The 21,219-nt window shown below is 44.6% G+C and overlaps 1 protein-coding gene across 6 annotated transcripts in view; it reads left to right on the forward strand.

The window, feature by feature from the left end:
* Positions 1 to 6,213: 6,213 nt before the first annotated feature.
* NFRKB (nuclear factor related to kappaB binding protein) overlaps positions 6,214 to 21,219 on the forward strand; it is a 42,108-nt gene continuing 27,102 nt past the window's right edge. For 2 of the 6 annotated variants that reach the window (XM_048827554.2, XM_048827556.2), the window contains exons 1-12: positions 6,215 to 6,434; positions 8,738 to 8,838; positions 10,081 to 10,236; positions 10,948 to 11,149; positions 11,604 to 11,731; positions 15,087 to 15,261; positions 16,245 to 16,346; positions 17,174 to 17,316; positions 18,113 to 18,197; positions 18,915 to 19,095; positions 19,384 to 19,492; positions 20,813 to 20,939. In XM_048827554.2, the coding sequence (XP_048683511.1) occupies positions 10,102 to 10,236; positions 10,948 to 11,149; positions 11,604 to 11,731; positions 15,087 to 15,261; positions 16,245 to 16,346; positions 17,174 to 17,316; positions 18,113 to 18,197; positions 18,915 to 19,095; positions 19,384 to 19,492; positions 20,813 to 20,939 (1,387 nt within the window). In that variant the 5' untranslated portion in view covers positions 6,215 to 6,434; positions 8,738 to 8,838; positions 10,081 to 10,101. Of the gene's footprint in view, positions 6,435 to 8,737; positions 8,839 to 10,080; positions 10,237 to 10,947; positions 11,150 to 11,603; positions 11,732 to 15,086; positions 15,262 to 16,244; positions 16,347 to 17,173; positions 17,317 to 18,112; positions 18,198 to 18,914; positions 19,096 to 19,383; positions 19,493 to 20,812; positions 20,940 to 21,219 lie in introns of all 6 variants that reach the window. The other 4 variants (XM_048827557.2, XM_048827558.2, XM_075122275.1 and 1 more) reach the window with 3 other exon arrangements.

The raw sequence follows: 21,219 nt of genomic DNA on the forward strand, positions 1-21,219 counted from the left end.
CCTTTTCTTTGGTAGTTTTAAAGTAAAAAGGCACTCCGAACTCTGTGCCTTACAATTGCTGTTTGAAACTCACTTTAACCTACAATGTCAAAAGAGAACCTTTGTAACCTGCTCCCTGTGTACACACTTTTCGCAAATGTGGTATACTTATCTCTAGGGCTGCCTCAAAATTTAATTTCTTTTCCCCATGAAGGTTGAATGGAAAGTTGGTTGCGCTGATAAAGTTGGTTGCTCTGATTTTCCACGTACCTTGTGCTGCAATTCGTATGGACTGTTTCATAAAATGACCAGCCTTGGACTCAGGAAACATAAAAAAAGAATGCTAGTGGACCACTATTATAGGACAATGAAAGCCATCTCAAAGGACTGCTTGATCCGGCAGACCTGGTCTTTTATAGAGCTTGTGTTATGGTTTGGGACCAGGAGAAAGGGAAGCTGTGTCTTTAAAGTAGTTTATTTTTTCTTACATTGCTCCCCTTTAAGGGTCTGTTTGTTTTTAAACTAAGGGGAAGGGGTAATTTTTACTCTGGTACTTAGGAGAATATCACCACAGCTCCACTGATTGTTGATGGGAGATACTAAATATGCCTAAATCTCTAGTGACTCTGTTTGAAAAGCTACCCCAAAGTGTCAGAGTCTAATAGGATACATTGTAAACTTTGGTCTTAATGGCCTTTTGTGATGTAATAATTAACAGATGAGATCTCTATTTTGAATAACTTTTCTTTCGTGCTGCACTGAAGATCCCTGGCTTATACACATGTCCCCATTGGTTTTGGTGGGGCGACTTGTGAGTGTGTGTAGGAATTGCAGTAGCAGGCCCGATGATGCCAAACCTTAAACTGAAATCACAATTTAAAACCGTAACTGGACAACTACTTGATGGCGAAGCCTGGTGACACATATTGCTGTGATAAATAACATATCCGTTCATATGGAGTGGAAATAATGACTGTGCACGATGAGGTAAACCCTGTTTAAATATTGGCCAGCTCAGCATTGCTTTAGGGTAGTTTTGAAGTGATTGGCCAAAATGTAGACTAAATTTGTACCTGGGATCTTCCTGCTTTGACTGTTCTGAAATGCTGGGGCATTAACAAGTGAGGGGCTTGGGTCCTGATCCAAAGCCCATTGAAGTGAATGAGCATCTTTCCATTGACTTCATTGGGCTTTGGATCAGGCCCTTTCTTTGCAGAGGTGCTGAACAACGGTCATCCTTATTGATTTCAACTGGAGTTGTACGTGCTGAGCACTTCTGAAAATCAGGCCTTTGGTATGTTGTTTGTGTCGGAGAAAAGAAGGAAGCTAACTGCCCTGACTTTGCCTCACAGCTTCGTATTCAAAAAAGGGGGACTTTTCTTAAATTGCCAGACGATCTACTGACTAAAAATGAAGGTATACACATTCCTCTACACAATTCTACAAATTTAAAATCAGATATGTGGTATTACAGATAATGAGAAGTAGGAGATCTGAAAATGTCACATGGTAAATAGTTACCGTTTTACAGGAGTCTTTTAAAGTCTTTCAAGGTCCAGTTTCCAGATATGAAGAATAAGCCTTTAAAGCATTGCAAATGTAGGCTTTAAAAAGTAATGTTTTCTTCAACTCTGTTTAGAAAACATTGCTAAATGGGGACACTTGTTCTTGTACCAGTTATTTCAAGTTGAAAACAAGCCCGTTGTTATGGAATGCAGTTTGAAAATGGCCTTTTTGAACTTGTATCTTGTTTATCAAGGATTTTTGTCCTGTGTCTCACAGAGGCACCACGTACAAAACCACCAGCCAGAAACCAAAGTGGTGGTTCACTTTGTGTCCCAAATTAATGGATGGATGAGAATACAATACAGTATATACAAAGAGAGACATAATCTTCCCTGGGAATTAAGCATCATGCATATTCATTCCAAGGTAATGAATTATAATGATTACACAGATTTGGGGAGAGAACAGAAATTTGGTAGTGAAAAATAGTCCTACAGTTGGGTCTGTAGTGCAGGGCTCCTCTTAAAAAAGAAAATCTGTTTCTATGGCTGCACTGACCTGCAGTGCAGAAAACATATGAATTTCTTTTCTTTTGCTGGAGCCAGCCCAAAGATCTCTGTCTCCTAAATAATGTCCCATCAGAGCTTAATTCTGGAGTACCCTTCATTGTCACTGAGAGCTAAAGGCTGCCCTAAGAATTACGTGCTGGGTGCTCCCTTTGGCTTCCAGTGGGGCCCCCTGCTCATGCTGCATCTGAGCGCAGAAGTTGGCCCTGACTCTGTACTCTCCAAAAGAATCTTACTTGCTTCTTTCCAAGAACTATTAAAAAACCTGGAACTAAATCTGGATGTTTCGTGAGACACTGAAGCTGACATACTAGTTGCATCATTCTGACCCTGTTCTGTTATTTAAATGTGTCTGTTTATTGTACATTCAGTGACCGTTATAGTGTTAATAGTATTGTGATTTCTGGCAGGTGTAAAAACAAAATTAATAAATTTTTCTTCTTTTTTAAATACTGAACATGATTTGTGCATTCATGATGATTGCAGCAGCAGGTGTTGTAGTCAAATATGATTCAGCTTACACCAGTAAGTTACTTGTCTTAAGCTTCCAGGTCCCCTAACTTCCAAGGTGCTGCATAATTCTGCCCCTCCATACTTCTGCCCTTGGGGCTTTTTGTATTACCCTCCACTTTGCCATATACTGATCATATAATTCTCCAATAAACACCTTCTCATCTTCTTCCATGCTGCCTGCTCTGCATGGAATGTCTACCTAAGTTCACATGCAAGGCCACTGTCTTTGCCTTGATCAAATCCTTCCTCAGGACCCAATTTATCATCACGCTAGCAGCGTAATTTGGGATTCTTTATTCTATAGATAGCCACTGTGTCATTACATTTTTGGCGGCATCCTGATCATACACCTAGACCATGTCTACACTAGAGACGTTATATAGCGATGCAGCTGCACCGCTGTAAGATCTTCCGTGTAGCCGCTCTATTGGAGCTCTCCCGTTGACGTAATTAAACCACCCCCAACAAGCAGTAATAGCCATAGCATAGTGTGGCGGCTACCGGAAATCAGTAGATGAGCCGTTCAAATCCATCCTATGTCGCTAGTGGCTAATGGCTGATACCATGTGATGATTGTTTGGTGGCCTTTGTGAATATGGGTGTCAGTCCAGTTCTTCATGACAGATGTCTCCAACACATGGGGAAAAAACATATCCAACTCTTGTTGGCAGTCTCAGCAGTATGAATGGAATGGGCCATGGACACATCGACCCACTCCTCCTCAGATCCCTCTAAGTTAGGGTTCAAGCACATTGACCACACCGTGTGGAAAAGCTTGTACAGCTGCTACCTAAGTTGCATCTGTGCTGTGGAGAATCTGAAGACATGAGGTTCCTGCACTGTCAATCTGGCACCTTTTCACCAAAACTAAATTGATAGGAAAGAAAATAAATTACTTTGTTTTTTCTTGCTCCACAGCCTGGCAGGGGCTGTGAGCACTACATACTCCTCATCAGCAGCCCTGCCAGCAAGAATGGGGCAGATTCTGAAGGTACAATTGGGCCTTTGGGACTGGAGAGATGGTAGCTATGACAGGGTATGATGAGTGGGGATGGGGACCGGGAAAGAGGTCCTCATGGTTCTGTAAGAGATGCTGGAGATGGGAACCCCATAACTGAAGTGTTTACAAAACTGTTTGAGGCCTAGACAAAAAAATGAAATACAGACTATGCTGGTATAACCAAAGATTACACTCAGTGACCTAAAAAGAAATGGAAGGATCCCTGTATCTCAGATTTCAGAGGAACAGCCGTGTTAGTCTGTATTCGCAAAAAGAAAAGGAGTACTTGTGGCACGTTAGAGACTAACCAATTTATTTGAGCATGAGCTTTCGTGAGCTACAGCTCACTTCATCAGATGCATACCGTGGAAACTGCAGCAGACTTTATATACACACAGAGAATATGAAACAATACCTCCTCCCACCCCACTGTCCTGCTGGTAATAGCAGGAAATAGCCCGACTTGATTATGTAAAGAGTTGTCACTTTGGATGGGCTAGCACCAGCAGGAGAGTGAATTTGTGTGGGGGGGTGGAGGGTGAGAAAACCTGGATTTGTGCTGGAAATGGCCCACCTGATGATCACTTTAGATAAGCTATTACCAGCAGGACAGTGGGGTGGGAGGAGGTATTGTTTCATATTCTCTGTGTATATATAAAGTCTGCTGCAGTTTCCACGGTATGCATCTGATGAAGTGAACTGTAGCTCACGAAAGCTCATGCTCAAATAAATTGGTTAGTCTCTAAGGTGCCACAAGTACTCCTTTTCTTTTTGTATCTCAGAGTCACACGGGGCATACTAGCCTCTTGATATCTTTTCTGCAGAAGGATGTACAGATCCAATGATGAAATTGTTAATGTAGTCCTTCAGAAATATAAGAGATAGGACTTCATATCTGAAAAATCAGAGGGGCTTTAATCCCATCACTGCTGTGAATGTATGAACTGGCCATGCAAACAGTGGTTAATTCCAAGGAGAGAGAAGTGTTACTTCGTGATTTAGCATCACATCAGCACCACATGACTTACCTCCATGTATTCTTGATGCAGTTCCATTTTGACATTTTAGGCAATGATCTTTCAGAACAGTATTTGAGGAACAGAGCTGGCTGCATGAGAAATGCAGACCCAGGGTCGAGGAGGACAAGAGGAGCAGGGGAGAAGAAGGGTCTTGGGGGACTCAGAGGACTGAGCAGTGAGGAAGGGAAATAAAATGAAAACGTGCGCACTGTAAAAAGTGGTCTGATTGTGTGTTTTAATGATGGGAGCTAGTAAAGAACTTCCCCTAAGGTCATGCTATTGCATAATTGTCTACTATAGAGACAATTCCTTCCTCCAAAGACTTGGCAACAGACATCGTAAGTAAGGCTACACATCTGTCATGGATTCTGTGATTTTATGAAACCTCTGTGATTTCTTGAAAATTCCAGTAATTCAGCCCTGGGTGGCAGGGCTCGGGCTTCGGCTTCAATAAATCCATGATTTACTATTTATTGTCGGCATCCCGTCTGTGACGTTTGATAATAATACCAGTGCCAAAATCATAGCCTTAATTATAAAAGAAAGGGTACTGGATGAAATGGGTCTGAGATAGTGTGGCACCTCCTCTGTTCTTAAAGGGTGGGGGAAAGGGAATGAAATGGATTCCAGAAGAGAAGATTGAGGGACAACCTACATCACTGTTTTCTATTTGCATTTGCAGCCAAACTGATTCCCCAAAAGGAGCTGCACTCATTAAAGAGCCTCATATGCGGTTTTAAAGCCAGGTTTAACCTGGTCTGGAAGCTGTCCAGACGGCTCAACCACAGCATGTGATAAACCAGTTTTGGCTAGAGAAACGCATCAAGCATGGTTAGAGGCCTTGGAACTAGCAGGTGCAAGGTCACCCCTACAAGGAGAATGCTGAGAAAAGCTCAGACACTATCAGACCCCCCCACACACATATCTATCTGCCCCCTCCACACCAATGCCCCCCCACACGTCTATCTGCCCCCCTCCACACCAATGCCCCTCTCCCCACACATCTATCCACCCCCTCTACACCAGTGCCCCTCCCCCCACGTCTATCCACCCCCCACCAGTCCCCTCCCCCCCACGTCAGTCCGCCCCCTCCACACCAGTGCCCCTCCCCCCACGTCTATCCGCCCCCCCACGTCTATCCGCCCCGCTCCACACCAGTGCCCCTCCCCCCTCATCTGTCCGCCCCCCTCCACACCAGTGCCCCTCCCCCCACGTCTATCCGCCCCGCTCCACACCAGTGCCCCTCCCCCCACGTCTGTCCGCCCCCCTCCACACCAGTGCCCCTCCCCCCCACGTCTATCCGCCCCTCCACACCAGTGCCCCTCCCCCCCACGTCTATCCGCCCCCTCCACACCAGTGCCCCTCCCCCCCACGTCTGCCCGCCCCCTCCACACCAGTGCCCCTCCCCCCACGTCTGTCCGCCCCCTCCACACCGTGCCCCTCCCCCTCACCTTGGCACCCGCAGCCGCACCCCCCGGGGCACCCAACAAACCTTGCTCCCTATTTTTCCCGGTACCGCCCCCCGCGCTGCGCTAACCCCACCCACCCAGAGCCACGCCCACTACGTGACATCACGCCTGCGTGATGTCAGGCTGCCGCGCAGGCTCTCGACGCTGAGGACGCCGGGAAGGGCAGGTGCGCATGCGTAAGAAGGGTCCGCCAGGCTGAGCTGGGGGCTCCGCCTTCCGGGCACTGTGCTCGCGCTCTGGGGAGAGGGTGCGCGCGCACGCGCCTCTCCTCCCCCCCCCCCCCCCCCCTCGTTACTCCGCGAACTCCCTGCCTGCTGCGCCCCTCCCGAAATTTGGGAGCTGGGTGAGCCGCGTGCGGCCTGGAGCCGGCTGCGCGGGACAGGTGAGGGGGGGCTCCTGGGGGTGGGGAACGGGGGGACAGGAGCCTGGGGGGGGAGCTGGGTGGTCCATGGGGCTCCTGGGGGTGGGGAGCTGGGTGGTCCATGGGGCTCCTTGGGGGGGGCTTCCTGGGGGGCCCATGGGCCCCCTGGGGGGTGGGGAGCTGGGGGGCCCCCTGGGGGGTGGGGAGCTGGGGGGCCCCCTGGGGGGTGGGGAGCTGGGGGGCCCCCTGGGGGGTGGGGAGCTGGGGGGCCCCCTGGGGGGTGGGGAGCTGGGGGGCCCATGGGCCCCCTGGGGGGTGGTTGGGTTCCCAGGGATGAGCTACTGGCATGGTGTGAGGGTTCCTGGGGGGCGGGGTGATCCGTGGAGAGAGTGGGGCTTTTTGTTGGGGGTGCTTGGCAACGTCGTCCAAGACACTGTTTGTGACCCGGGTAACCGTATTCCTTTCTAGCGGCTTCTGATCCCTTGAGTGGACATGTGTCCTCAGCCAGGCTATTTTTTCCTCCATCCTGTGCACTTATTGTTTGTTTGTTTTGTAGTGTTGCTGCTGACTTCGGTTATCCACTTTTGTTGTTAGCAGAAAAAGCATTGAATTATTTTGGGGGATGAGCACTCCCTGAAGAAATACCTAGCCATTGCAAACAGATCTATCTATGTCCATCCTTCTTTCCCAGGGCTCTTTGGAAGGGATGGTTAGAGGGTGATGATCAGTGCCATTTGAGGAGTTTCTTTTGTTATGTGATATGTTAGCACTGGGGTGGGCAAACTTTTTGGCTCAAAGGCCACATCTGGGAATAGAAATTGTATAGCAGGCCATGAAGGCTCAAAAATTGGCGTTGGGGTGCAGGAGGGGGTGAGGCCTCTGGGGTGGGGCCAAAGATGAGGAGTTTAGGGTGCGGAAGGGGCCTCCAGGCTGGCGAGGGGGAGTGGGATGTGGGGTGGGGCTTGGGATGAGGGGTTTGGGGTGCAGGAGGGTGCTCCAGGCTGGGATCAAGGGGTTCGGAGGGTGGGAGGGGGATCAGGGAAGGGGGTTGGGTCTTGGGGAAAGGCTCAGGGATGCAGGCTCCGGGCTGCGCTTATCTCAAGTGGCTCCCGGAAGCAGCGGCATGTCCCTTCTCTGGCTCCTATTCGGAGGCGCGGCCAGGTGGCTCTGCATGCTGCCCTGTCCGCAGGCACTACCCCTGCAGCTCCCATTGGAGCGCCGGAGGGGACCATTGGAGCGTGTAGGAGCCGGAGCGGGGCCATGCTGCAGCTTCCGGAAGCTGTGTGGAGCGGCCCCCAACCCTGCTCTCCTGCTGAAGCACCAGAGCCAGGCCATGCCACGGCTCCCGTGTGGAGTGGCTCCACACCCTTTGCCCTGGCTGGAGCACCGGAGCAAGGCAAGCCCCAGACTCCACTCCCCAGCGGGAGCTCGAGGGCCGGCTTAAAATGGCTAGCAGGCCGTAGATTGCCCACCCCTGTTAGTGGGTGTATGTTGTTATAGTCTCTGTGGTTTGCGTTTGAGCATTTGTTTTGTTTTCATTTTATCTATGGTTGATGTTATATTTTGTAAGTGCTTTGAGCCTGGTATAGGCTGCAAGATCTAAATAAATTCGGAAAGCCCTTTTAAAAATAAATGAGGGTGAACTGGAAGAATTAAGTAACTCTGTGTCTTATTTCAGAGTAACAGCCGTGTTAGTCTGTATTCGCAAAAAGAAAAGGGGTACTTGTGGCACCTTAGAGACTAACCAATTTATTTGAGCATGAGCTTTCGTGAGCTACAGCTCACTTCATCGGCTCACGAAAGCTCATGCTCAAATAAATTGGTTAGTCTCTAAGGTGCCACAAGTACCCCTTTTCTTTCTGTGTCTTATAGTAGCTAGTGTAAAGTATCATGATTGTAATATTTTTAATAGGGAATGGTAGGTCAGGCATTGAATTTGCTGTGTAAATGGTCTTTTGGGCAGTGGGAGCAAGGACTGCTGAGATTTATTCCTGACTGCCACTGGCTCTTAAGCAAGTCACTTAATCTCTGTGCCTCAGTTTCTCCCTGTATAGTAGAACTAGTATGACTTCCCATACCTCACAAAGCTTATAGAGTATATTTTGTAAACCCCATTGAAATGCTAGTTGACAATGTTGGATTATAATTGTCTTTATTGGCAGTGTAGTTGTCTGTTTCTCCAATTTATGATGAATTCACATGGTTTAACCAGATTATTTATGAAGCTAAAAGTCCTAGAACTTGGGTTTTAATTTTAAAAAAGTAAACTTATTCCCATTTTTCTACTCTTATTGATTAAAGTTCAATCTCTTGTTTATTCACAGATCAGGTACATTTGAGATTACTTCAGTTCACATACTTTAATCCCGCTTCTCTAATGTTCTTAATCCTTGGCTAGAGTGTCCACGCTTTCTGCAGGCAAGAGGTAATTCCTCCTCTGAACCAATTTACTTCTGAAAAGGAACTCATCCCCTGTGATATATTGAATCAAACTGCACTATGGCTTGGAATAGAAATGAGATTTCAAAATTAATTACGTTCAGTGTTCCAGTGGCTGAACATGAATCGGGATTCACATGTAGGGCAAACTAATGAATGGCTTAACGTTTGCTGTTTGGACAAGCCTGATGCTGCTGAGTAGTTGGCCCTTTGTAGATGGTGTATTGAAGTAACAACCACAGAAGCAAAGGCTTGAATTCTTTCATGTCTACATCGTCTTATTGTGGCATATTTTGCATGGTGGCAGAGAGCTCAAGAGTGGAGGCATGAGAGTAATGTTTAACTCACTTGTAAGAAAGCTTCAGGCTGCTATGGAAAATAAAGGGAAAATATTTACGGGTCTCGCATCTGGTCAGAGCCTTGAAGTATCTTTGCAGACCTGTAGCCTGAGGTCTGGTTTGCTCAGCAGGCAACACCCTCTAATTCCAGTAGCTCTTACTTCATCATTCTTTTTACACTTGTCATCTATCCCCATGTCTTGGGTTTTTCTATTTCTTGAAGTTTGCATTACTCTACTTATAGGTTTCACCCTCTTCAGAGTCTTGGGTTGTGAGGCTTCTGAGCATGAACCATAAACCATGTTGTAAGAGTGAATTGAATGTAAAAGTGATTTAAGTTTAGGCCTCCAAATTAGTTTGTATATAAAAACACTTTTTTTATGTGGATTTAAACATTCCTCAACAGTGTTACATCCCAAATATTGCAGCAATGATGTAGTGCATAAGACTCAAAGTGAAGCTGACCAGGCCAGTCTTTATTATTAAAGTTTAGTGACAGGCAAAATATAAATTGCATATATAGTGAAAAGTAAATTATTAGTGTTATAAGTGGAACAGGTAAGAAAAATGTAAAACTATGGCTATTAATCAGCGAATGTCCATTTCTGTTTCCCTAGTGGTGTTTATATATACTCTGTGTATGTTTGTGTGCTGGCATGTCACCTGAAAGAGTGATTGTCCCCAGTACGTTTATCGGATCTGCATTGTCTATTTCACTATTTAGTAAATTCACATGGCAGTTACATAATTCTGTGGAACTTGAATGGATTCTGTTAAAATAATTTCTTCATCAAACCTTCTAAAAAACTGACCCCTTCAGTTGTATCTGAGAATTTTGGACTTTGTTGTTGGCAAGTTTATGCCAGTAGATGATAGTTTCTTTTGTTCAGGGACTGAGAGTACAGTGCAGAATGGATTCTCTGGACCACATGCTGACAGACCCATTGGAGCTGGGACCATGCGGGGAGGGAAATGGCACACGGATCATGGAGGACTGCATGCTGGGAACAACAAGAGTTAGCCTGCCAGAGGACCTCTTAGAGGATGTAAGTAATAATAAGAGCACTTTCCATTTCCAGAGTGTTTGTCAAACGTAACTACTTACTCACCTCGCAAGGAGGTTGTGGATATTATTCTCACTGTTTCACAGAGGAAAGTCAGAGCAGTTGTGAGGTGGGGGAAAAGAGGGGTAACATCCCCAGGTGTCCCAGGCCCTGCTGAAAAAAGGTGGGTTTTGAAATCAGCTTGACTCAGTCTGGTTAGTTTAACACAAATGGAACTCCCCCTTCCCCTGACACCTGTATAGAGACATTTTAACAGCTAGTGATTGACAGCTTGTTGTCTTGTAGCCTGGGCTCCCTCCTAGATTACAACATAGCTAGCTAAACATGATTTTAAAGGTGCTGAGTGGTGTTTCAAGTCATGTTAGCCAAATCTATTTTAAAAGCCCCCTTTTTTCCTAGTCTGTTCTTTATCTAGTAAACGTAGTGACTCTCACTGTCTTCTCAGATCTAATATTAAAACGTCTTTCTGTTACTTTTATACCTCCTGATCTCTCTCTCTCCATCTGTTATGGGTCCTCATGACTGGAATCCTTTAATATGTTCGCCTTTCAGTGTTTTACACTACCGCTTTCCACAGTCTGCACCACACAGTGTCTTGTGACTTATATTTAACTCTGGAAACCCTTGAGGGATAAAGACTTGTTAAAGATGCTGAAAGGTATTTTGCTTCATTCTTGTCTTTGTCTCCTTCAGCCTGAGATCTTTTTTGAAGTTGTCAGCCTGTCTACGTGGCAGGAGGTGCTGACAGACTCACAGCGAGACCACCTAAAAAAGTTCTTGCCCCATTTCCCGGAAAACAACACTGAGCACCAGAACAAGCTCATCCCAGCCTTGTTCAGCGGAGAGAACTTCCGCTTTGGAAACCCACTGCACATTGCCCAGAAACTCTTCCGAGGTCAGTGTCAGCTCATTCTGCTTTTAATTTTTTTTTATTGAATGTATATCTGATGAAAGGTGCCAGGTTGATCGAGAAGGAGACTGGAGCTCTGTTTATTCATGGGCTTGGTACAACACAGACCTGTTTGCTGAGACTGTCAAAAAGGCATCAACTAGTGCCTTTTTTGTGATGTGTACACTTGTCTGCTGAGACCTCCAGACTTATTTCTCAGAGGCCACTGTAATGTGACAAGAACTCTTGGTCATCTGACCTAGAACAGCAAAGCTCCAGATCTTGTCACACCTCTGAGAAATATAATCTCTTTGATATTATACTTGATTTTTCAACAGGTCGTGGCTGCTGTAGCATCTGGATTATTTATGTAGAGAAAATAAACTGAAAACTTTTAAAAAAGGTTTCCTTTCAGCTTGTAGCTAAGGGAAGTCAAAACAGTTTTTATTCTTTTCTACAGATGGGCACTTTAATCCTGAAGTTGTGAAATACCGACAGCTCTGTTTCAAGTCCCAGTACAAACGCTACCTGAACTCCCAGCAGCAGTACTTCTGCCGACTGCTGAAGCAGATCCTTGCTTCCCGCAACGTAAGTTCTTGCCAGGGGCAGTGAGTTACTTGATGCGTTACATGAAAAACCTAGTTTAAGTTTTTGTCCGTTGAAGGATTTGGTGGTGTTCATGTAGCCACTATTCCCTGCTGGAATGTTTTATTAAATACTGCCGTTGTTTTGATTTGAGGCGTGGTTGGTCCCTAAATGTAAAGTTGCTGAAAGGATTCTGGATGCTCACGCAGATATTTGACAAGTATCTATCTTGCCCTGAACCTGCACAGATGCCTTACTCTTCTATGCAGCACCCCCCACTTTTTTTTTTCCTTCCCCCATGAGAACCTCATTGTTCTATAAATAATGTATAGATTCCACGGTCAGAAGGGACCATTGTGATCATCTAGTCTGATCTCCTGTAAAACACAGGCCATAGAACTATCCCCAAAATAATACCTAGGGCAGAGCTTTTAGAAAACATCCAGTCTTGATTTTAAAATTGCCAGTGATGCAGCATGACCCTTGGTAGATTCTTCAAGGGGTATGTCAGGGTTCCTTCCCCACTCTGAACTCTAGGGTACAGATGTGGGGACCCTCATGAAAGATCCCCTAGGCTTATTCTTATCAGCTTAGGTTAAAAACTTCCCCAAGGTACAAATTTTGCCTTGTCCTTGAACCGTATGCTGCCACCACCAAGCGTTTTAAACGAAACGGGGAGAGACCACTTGGAGATGTCTTGTCCCAATAATCCCCCCAAGCCCTACACACCCCCTTTCCTCGGGAGGCTTGAGAATAATATCCTAACCAATTGGTTACAAAATCATCAGAGACCCAAACCCCTGGATCTTGGAACAATGGAAAAATCAGTCATGTTCTTAAAAGAAGGATTTTATTTAAAAAAAAGCGGGGGGGGGGGGGAGGTAAAAATAATCTCTGTAAAATCAGGATGGAAAACACTTTACAGGGTATTCAGATTCAAAACACAGAGGATCCCCATCTGGGTAAAACGTTAAATTTACAGAAAACAGGAATAAACCTCCCTCTTAACACAGGGAAAATTCACATAAAACAAAATATAAACTAATCCGCCTTGCCTGTCTTACCTATACTGGTTGTAATATGGGAGACTTTGAATAGGATGGGTTGGAGAAGATGGATTTCTGTCTGGCCTCTCTGTCCCAAGAGAGAACAACCAAGTAAACAAAGAGCACAAACAAAAGCCTTTCCCCAAGATTTGAAAGTATCCCTTATTGTCCCCTTATTGGTCCTTTGGGTCAGGTGCCAGCCTGGTTAGCTGGGCTTCTTAAGCTTTTACAGGTAACAGGATGTTGCCTCTGGCCAGGAGGGATTTTATAGCACTGTATACAGAAAGGTGGTTACCCTTCCCTTTGTATTTATGACAAGGTAGTTACCCACTGGTATACATTTTCAGCTTGTTTCCCCCAGTCTGAACTGGTTTAGGTTCAACCTCCAGCCTTCTCTGTTAGACTGAAGAGCCCATTGTTAAATATTTGTTCCCCATGCAGATATGTATAGAGTGTAATCAAGTCACCCTTTAACCTTCCCTTTATTAAACTGAATAGATTGAGCTTTGAGTCTGTCACTAGAGAGATGTTTTCTCATCCTTTAATTGTTCTCTTGACTCTTCTCTGAACCTTCTCCAATTTATCAACCTCCTTCTTGGATTATGGGCCCCAGAACTGGACCTAGTATTCCAGCAGCAGTTGCACCAAGGCCAAATATAGAGACCAATTATATTTAGCTCTCAGCCTTTCTCCCTCACCCCCTTCCATCCCAGCAAAATAAATATTGTCATTTTAGGGGCTGGCGAAGTGAGGGTCAAGTGACTTCCCCCAGCATCATGTTGTTCAGTGTCAACGTTGGGAATAGAACCAGAGAGTTCGGGCTCCCTGGGCTAGTCCATTCCCAATGCTGACTTCTTGTCACCTGTGGTAGCAAACCGCTAGTACTGACTCCAACTATTTTTCTCTAACCATTAGTCTGCATTCCATTTTCGTTAAGGCATTGGCATCTTGGCTTCTAAATGTATCTGACCGGGAGTGCAGTGAAGTATTGTTTGAGGTTATTTTTAATATAACAATGTTTTCATCAAGTTGTTAATAGTCATGAAAAAATACTACTGTATTAAACATTAGATAGAGTTTCTCTTCAGATTGTATAAATCTTTCGCCTTGTATTAAAGCTGGTTGCATGTGTTGTTTTGAAGGCTAATTGGACAGTTTTTCTCCTGCTGAGATTGAGTTCAGTGTCCCGTTTCTTTTGTAAGTGGTCATAAAAACCTAAGCTTATCCGCTTGGATGTTACTGATGCCATACCCTTTAGCAGGGGAAACCCAGAACCCGAACTTGAGTCTCTTGGTAGATAAGGAAAGAGGAACTATCTTTCATAAACCATTTATTTGTACAACGTCGCCACTTCTGCTGTCAGTCAGTAGTCTCATCTTTCTTAGGCAGTCCTTAATTAAGGACATGACTCCTGGATCTTGAATCTGAGGATCTCAAAGCATTTTACAGACACCAATTAAACTTCACTGTCTCTTGAAGAAGCAGTCCTTGGAAGCTGCAGTTTGAGTGAAACTAGACAGTGCAGTGGAGGTACTGAGGTCAGGAGTAGGGAGAGTTTCTGGCTGCTGGTAGGTAGAACAGGTCTGGACTCGTGGAAGGGCCACTCCTACCCTCCTCTACTGGGAAGATCGCTCAGTCTGTGCTCCTGAAGCATCTTGCCTGTCCCTCAGGCCGGGAATCGGAGAGAAGAGATGTCACAACAGCAATGTAGGCTGGAGGCATATAATTACTGGGCTCCATGCCATGATGGTGGCTTTTGGCTAAGGTTAGATAGTCAGGGGGACTGAACTGTTCTACCTGTTGAGCGGGACGGGAGCTCTTACACTGGGGATGGGAATGGGAGCTGGGAGGTGGGGTTGGCATGTGGATCAAATATCTCTTCTTTGTTATCCTAAGGGTTAAACAACTTTTTTCTTTTGAAGTGCTAAACTTCATGGGGTGCAAACTTCTTCAGGTGCTCTTCCGAACAATGAAAAGCCCGTACTTGACAAAATGGATCATATAGAATGAGAATAAGGGATAATGAGAATGGAAAGCGATGCAGGAATACCGTCAGTTATTAGACTTCCCCTTTATTAAGTACTGGCATACTTTTTGGGATTCCCTACATACTAAATACTAGAATGCTGTTAGTTAGCTTATAAAGAACTGGGTAGGTAATACCAGCAACCATGTAATGATGGTATATGTTATAATTTTTTTAACTCATTAAATTGACCTGTAGGTGGGTATAAGTTACTCATTCCCCTCAAAGCTGGACTCTGCATCCTAGAGTCTTCCCTCTGTTGTAGATGTCTGTCTCTTTACTACAGCACCTGCTGGATCTGGCTAGGAAAGGTGGCCCTGATCTGACCCTTAAGAAAAAATATCCATCCCCTCCGTGTGGCCCAGAAGAACGGGATAGACGGACACATCAGCGCTACCTGAAGGTTCTGAGGGAGGTGAAGGAGGAATGTGGAGACACCACTTTATCCTCTGATGAAGAAGGTAATGTAGCCAGTGTGTTCCAGGAATAGCATGAGAGATGGGGGTGTGGGCTGGTCTGAAAAGCTCTCTGCAGATACTGGCACAGTTGAAAGCCTTCTTTGGCCTTGATGCCAGCACTGGACATTGGAAAAGTCACTATTTCCTAGGAATTTTACTTTTTATTGGAGAATAATAAATCCTTCCTGAATACGTTTCTGACATAAACTTGCTTTACACGGGGCAACGGATGGCTCAGGGAACTGATGGATAACAGATAATACAGACTTCCAGCTCTGGGTTCCTGGTTCCAGGGGTGCCCAAGGTGGTAGTAATCAATGGTGTACCACCTTCTGATAGACTTTATGCTTAGGTGGGGGTTGAGAGTCAGGTTCCTAGTGGATAGGCGTGCACATCATGGAAACAATCGCCTTTATTTACTTTTAAAGTTCATATGTTTTCTTTCCCTGACAGTCTTTTGTGTTTGTGCAGGTTGGGAAACGGGTGGACCATGGTTCTTCTGCTTGTACTGGGGTGCATACTCAGACTGTTTGTTTTCTGGGGGAATCAATAACACCTTATTGTTTTTTCAGAGCTCTATACAAAATTTTAGTAGTAATGCCTCGCAATATTGCTGTTAGAGATAAGAAAGGGAAATTGAAATATTCATGCAAAGATGAAGTGACTTGGCTAAAACCATGCACCGCATCCATATCGGTGTTGGGATTAGCCCTGAGACTCAACTACCAGACTATTAAAACACTGTTCCTCTAATTCAGGTCTGCTTTTAATGGCTGTTTAAATAACTAGTCCAGTTGGTGGAAGGGAAGCTGCCAGGGAAGTGAGGGGATGTGGAGAGCGTCTTTTTGATAGGAAGGTAGCTATTGGATTTATGTTTCATTGGCTTGGCTCCTTTGAACCCTGGGGATAGAGTTAATTGGCTATTTGGGCAGCATTCCCTGTCGGGGGGGGGGAAAAATTAACTTTACAGCTTTTTGTTTTCTCAGATCTAAGTTCCTGGCTTCCAAATTCTCCAGCACATTGCCCGAGTCCAGCTCTTCCTCTGAGAGTGATTCCCACATTGTCAACTCTGGATATGAAAACAGCAGGTGAGAATTGAGCGAAGGCACAAATGAAGTAGTCAGAAGGTGCTTGGAACTCCTTAGGCCATGTCTACTCTACCATGTATGTTGGCGAAACTTATGTTGCTCAAGGGTGTGAAACATGCTCCCCTGCACACCTTCCCCCAAGTGACACACATTCTCTCCCATCGTCATAGAGCAGCGACACGAGATCTTACAGCGGTGCAGCTGCATCGGTACAGCTGTGCTATTGTAAACTCTCTAGTATAGACATAGCTTTATTCAGAAAGGGTGATTCCTTCCAGTCCCTTGTGAAAAGTCAAGTACTGAAAGTTAATGACATCATGGACATGATCTTTTGAAATGCTTCACTTTATTCTTGATCCGTGAGGTCTCTAGATATACTCCTTCCGGTTTCTTTCAAGGCTGAATTTCTGTTGAGGCAAGCTAGTATTTTAACACACAGCCTTCCTTCCTCTCTGTTGCTGTGATGTGTATGTTCATAGTTCACTCTCTAATGGATAAAGCAGCACCCCATAATGCAAGTTGAACGGTATTGTATATCAAGGGAGCTAATCCTAGGGCTGTCTAGTCAAATCTGCACACTACTCTTACACACTACTCCCAAGAAAACCACCAAGAAAAGCTGGATAAGAAAGTGTTGTGGTGGCTTTTCATGACCTGCTCTGGTTGGGTCACAGACTGAATTTCAAGCTGTCAAGTTGCATTTAGCTATTAAAACTTGAAGATTGTTGAAGGCGGGGATGGATAAGGAAAAGGTATGTTAAATTACTGTAATAACAGACTGACAGGGAATTCTGGTAATAGTTTTTCTTGGATTTATTTCATTACAGATAAACTTGATTTTGGGGAGAATGACCTGAAGATGATGCTGAAGAAGCATCATGAGAAACGGAAACGTCAGCCTGTAAGACACCTAGGAGACACGGGGCTGGGAATTACCTGTTTGTTTTTTAGCTTGTCTGTCAGCTGTAAGGTATAGTGCAGTTATGGCTGGTAAAATTATTGTAACTTCTTATGGGCCCTTCTCATACAGCCCCTCTACTTTCCATCTGTCATATCTGCCTCCCCACAATGAGAAGTTTTTTATCTCTTTCAGCCCTTCAAAGTCAAAACAGCTATGGGAGACCCAAGTTGGCTTCTATTCTTCCTCATGCATCCTCAGCAAAATTGTCAGCTAGGTTGTGGCTTTGGAATCTTTGAGGATGGAAGAGGTAGAATTCATCTTGGTTTCCAAATCCCAGAATGTTGGGGAGTTACGGCTTTGCAGGCATGGTCCCTGAAAGTGCCAGCATTGAGATGCCAGGAGTTAAATGTTTGAGTTTTAAACTGCAGTTTGATTTGGGAGCCCAGGGAGAGAATACATCTGGACTCATGAGGGCTTTGTCACTTGTCAAAGCATAACCAGTTTAACCTTTATCACGCTCTGCAGTTAAGTCTACATAGATATGTACCTTTTGTCTTTTATTTTGACATCTACAGAGGTCTCCTAGAACTCACCAGTGATGTGTTATGGGGAGATTAAATGTTTGTGGACTGTATGCCATGCTTTGTATGAACTGTATCATAATTATATGTCGGGGTGAATGTGGAGGTCCAGGGGGATGCTCTGAGGTACGGAGTGCCACAAGGGTTAAGTAGTTTCCTAGGTTCACCTTCAGTAAGTTGAGTTTCTGTAGGCAATCCACAGATACATTCTAGGTCTTTGCCATGGCCTCTTCGTTATTTTAACACGCTGCCCTTTTTCTCCTGTGCCTCTTTCCCCTGTGTAGGACCACCCTGACCTAGTGACAGGGGACCTGACTCTTGATGACATCATGACCCGTGTGAATGCTGGCCGGAAGGGCTCCTTGGCAGGTCAGTGTTGTCATGGGAATGTGCCCCTTTGGCTTTCTGTTGCTGCAGCCCTCCAGAGGGAAGTAGAGTGGTTGTCCATCAACTTACAGTGCAGTTTGTCTGTTAGCAATGAACAGCTCAAAATATTAACAAAAATAAACATAGCTATAGATTTGGGTCTGGAAAAAATTTCCTTCATGAAAATAACCCTAATTTAATGATTACTTGGTAGGCTAGTGGATATAAATAATGTAGACGCAGGAGATGATGTGCACAAGAAAAGCTGAGGATAAATGCAATCTGTGGCATGTTAGATATCTAGGTAAATATGCCAGTCCTCCCAGTCTCTGATGTCACCTATTTTTTAAACACCCCTTTCCCCAGCTAAAGAGTTTCTCTAGTCAAGACCTGTACATTGAGGAAGAGGAGGGGATTTCCCACGGAATCTCCTTACAAATAATGCAGAAGATTGAATAAGTGCCCTGTGGCACTAACTGCTTATTTTGCAGCAGTTATGGGCGAGATGCTGTTGTATGGGGATATGTGTAATGTTATACAAACATCTATAAAGATATAAAAAGTCATTCACTCCAAAAAGTTAATCCATATTCCAGTGGAATAATTTGTTGGTAGCATACATTTCCAAATACATAATTGAGTATCTAGTTCATTTCTGATCCCTACTGTTATAAACTGAAGTGTTTCACTGAGATTTGTTCTGTCTCCTCTTATCCAAAGCCTTGTTTGACCTTGCCATCCTGAAGAAGAAGGTGAAAGAAAAGGAAGAAAAGAAGAAAAAAAAGTTGAAGGTGATTAAATCTGAGGTGGAAGATTTGGCCGACTCGTTTAGCAATGCTGATGGAATCCCACCAATACCACAGGACCCGTCCCCCATTGCTCTGTCAGCTGTTAAAGAAGAGTAAGTGGTTTCCAAAAAGTGAATAGAGGGGTGGGTGTGATAGAAAGAGAGTGAGAGACAGGCTATAGCTATACTACAAGCGAAGGACATGATTCCCAGCTCACAAACACACACTCGCATTATCTCACTGAGAGCTAGCGTGGGTATCAATAGTAGTATAGCCACGATGGCAAGAGCAGCGGAAGCAGTGGCATGGCTAAGCCGTATTGAGTATGCTGGTAAAATGTTTTTAAACCCAAATTATTTAATATTTTGTGGTTTTGTTTTTTTGTTTTTTTTCATTCAAAGACCTCTTGAAGAGATCAAGCCATGTCTTGGAGTAAATGAAATCTCTTCCAGCTTCTTCTCTCTTCTTCTGGAGATCCTCCTTCTAGAAGGACCTGCTACTCTGTCTGTGGTAAGGATCTACTAATTTATAGGTCTTGTAGAAGTCTTTCTAAACTCGGCAAAATTGTGGAATTTTGTGCTAGTTAAACATGTCAGTGATTCCCCTGAATCAAGTGAACAAGCCTTTAGATACCCTTCTTGGTTTTAAACGTGTGTTTCATAAACTCTGGGAAAGGGAACTTTTGCACCATTCATAATAAATTTGAAGCCATCTGACTGTAGAACTTGTCTCTCCCTTTCTTCCTGTTCATATATTAATGATAGATGAGGGGGGAGCCACTTGTTTTTCACATGTGCAGCCTTCATTTTCACATGTGCAGCCTTCATTCACACTGGTGCAAGAGCTTTCTCCTCTGCAGCTTCTGTTGTCTGACATATCCTTTTCCTATGTGTGTCTCCTCACAATTAAGCTGGTGTCAAGGTTCCTTCCCCACTCTGAACTCTAGGGTACAGATGTGGGGACCTGCATGAAAACCTCCTAAGCTTACTTTTACCAGCTTAGGTTAAAATTTCCCCAAGGTACAAACTATTTTACCCTTGGACTTCCACTGCCACCACCAAACTTTATCAGGGTTCCTGAAAAAACGTAGTTTGGACACGTCTTTCCCCCCAAAATCCTCCCAACCCTTGCACCCCACTTCCTGGGGAAGGTTTGGTAAAAATCCTCACCAATTTGCATAGGTGAGCACAGACCCTAAACCCTTGGATCTTAGAACAATGAAAAAGCATTCAGTTTTCTTACAAGAAGACTTTTAATAGCAGTAAAAAGGAATCACCTCTGTAAAATCAGGATGGTAGATACCTTACAGGGTAATTAGATTCAAAACATAGAGAATCCCTCTAGGCAAAACCTTAAGTTACAAAAAAGACACACAGACAGAAATATTCATTCTATTCAGCACAGCTATTTTCTCAGCCTTTAAAGAAATTATAATCTAACACATACCTAGCTAGATTACTTACTAAGTTCTAAGACTCCATTCCTGTTCTGTCCCCGGCAAAAGCATCACACAGACAGACACAGACCCTTTGTTTTTCTCCCTCCTCCCAGCTTTTGAAAGTATCTTGTCTCCTCATTGGTCATTTTGGTCAGGTGCCAGCAAGGTTACCTTTAGCTTCTTAACCCTTTACAGGTGAGAGGATTTTTCCTCTGGCCAGGAGGGATTTTAAAGGTGTTTACCCTTCCCTTTATATTTATGACAGCTGGTCACATCTTTTTCTTTTTTGGCTGCCCTTTCTTTCTCTCTGCTGTATATTCTATTATCTTACATATTAAACCTTTAGCGCTTGTATGAAAGACACTATAAATGCATCTTGTTTTCTTTTTCAGCTTGAGGATAAAGTTCTGGATTGGCAGTCTTCCCCTGCGAGCACTCTGAATAGCTGGTTCTCCTTTGCCCCTAACTGGTCAGAACTGGTTTTGCCTGCTCTGCAATATCTGACAGGTGACAGCAGAGGTAAAAATCTCATACTCAAATGCCAGTACAAACAACATTACTATTTTTAATCTGTGCTGGTCTGTATTTTAACCCCAGTCAGCAATTAATTCACAAAAGCACTGAGTCATTGCCAGTGTTGCTTGCACATCTGATAGGGGTTCTGCAGCATGGTTGAGTGGTGTTGCAGTTGTTTTGTATCCTGTTACCGCAGTGCCTGGGATCCAGCTTGGTTCCTGATCTCTTTATAAACTTTGTATGTTGAGCTGAGTGCTGGTGAAAGGTGCCTGAAAGAGCCCAG

Source organism: Caretta caretta, chromosome 22 (genome assembly GCF_965140235.1).
Source record: "Caretta caretta isolate rCarCar2 chromosome 22, rCarCar1.hap1, whole genome shotgun sequence".
Classification (NCBI taxonomy): Eukaryota; Metazoa; Chordata; order Testudines; family Cheloniidae; genus Caretta; species Caretta caretta.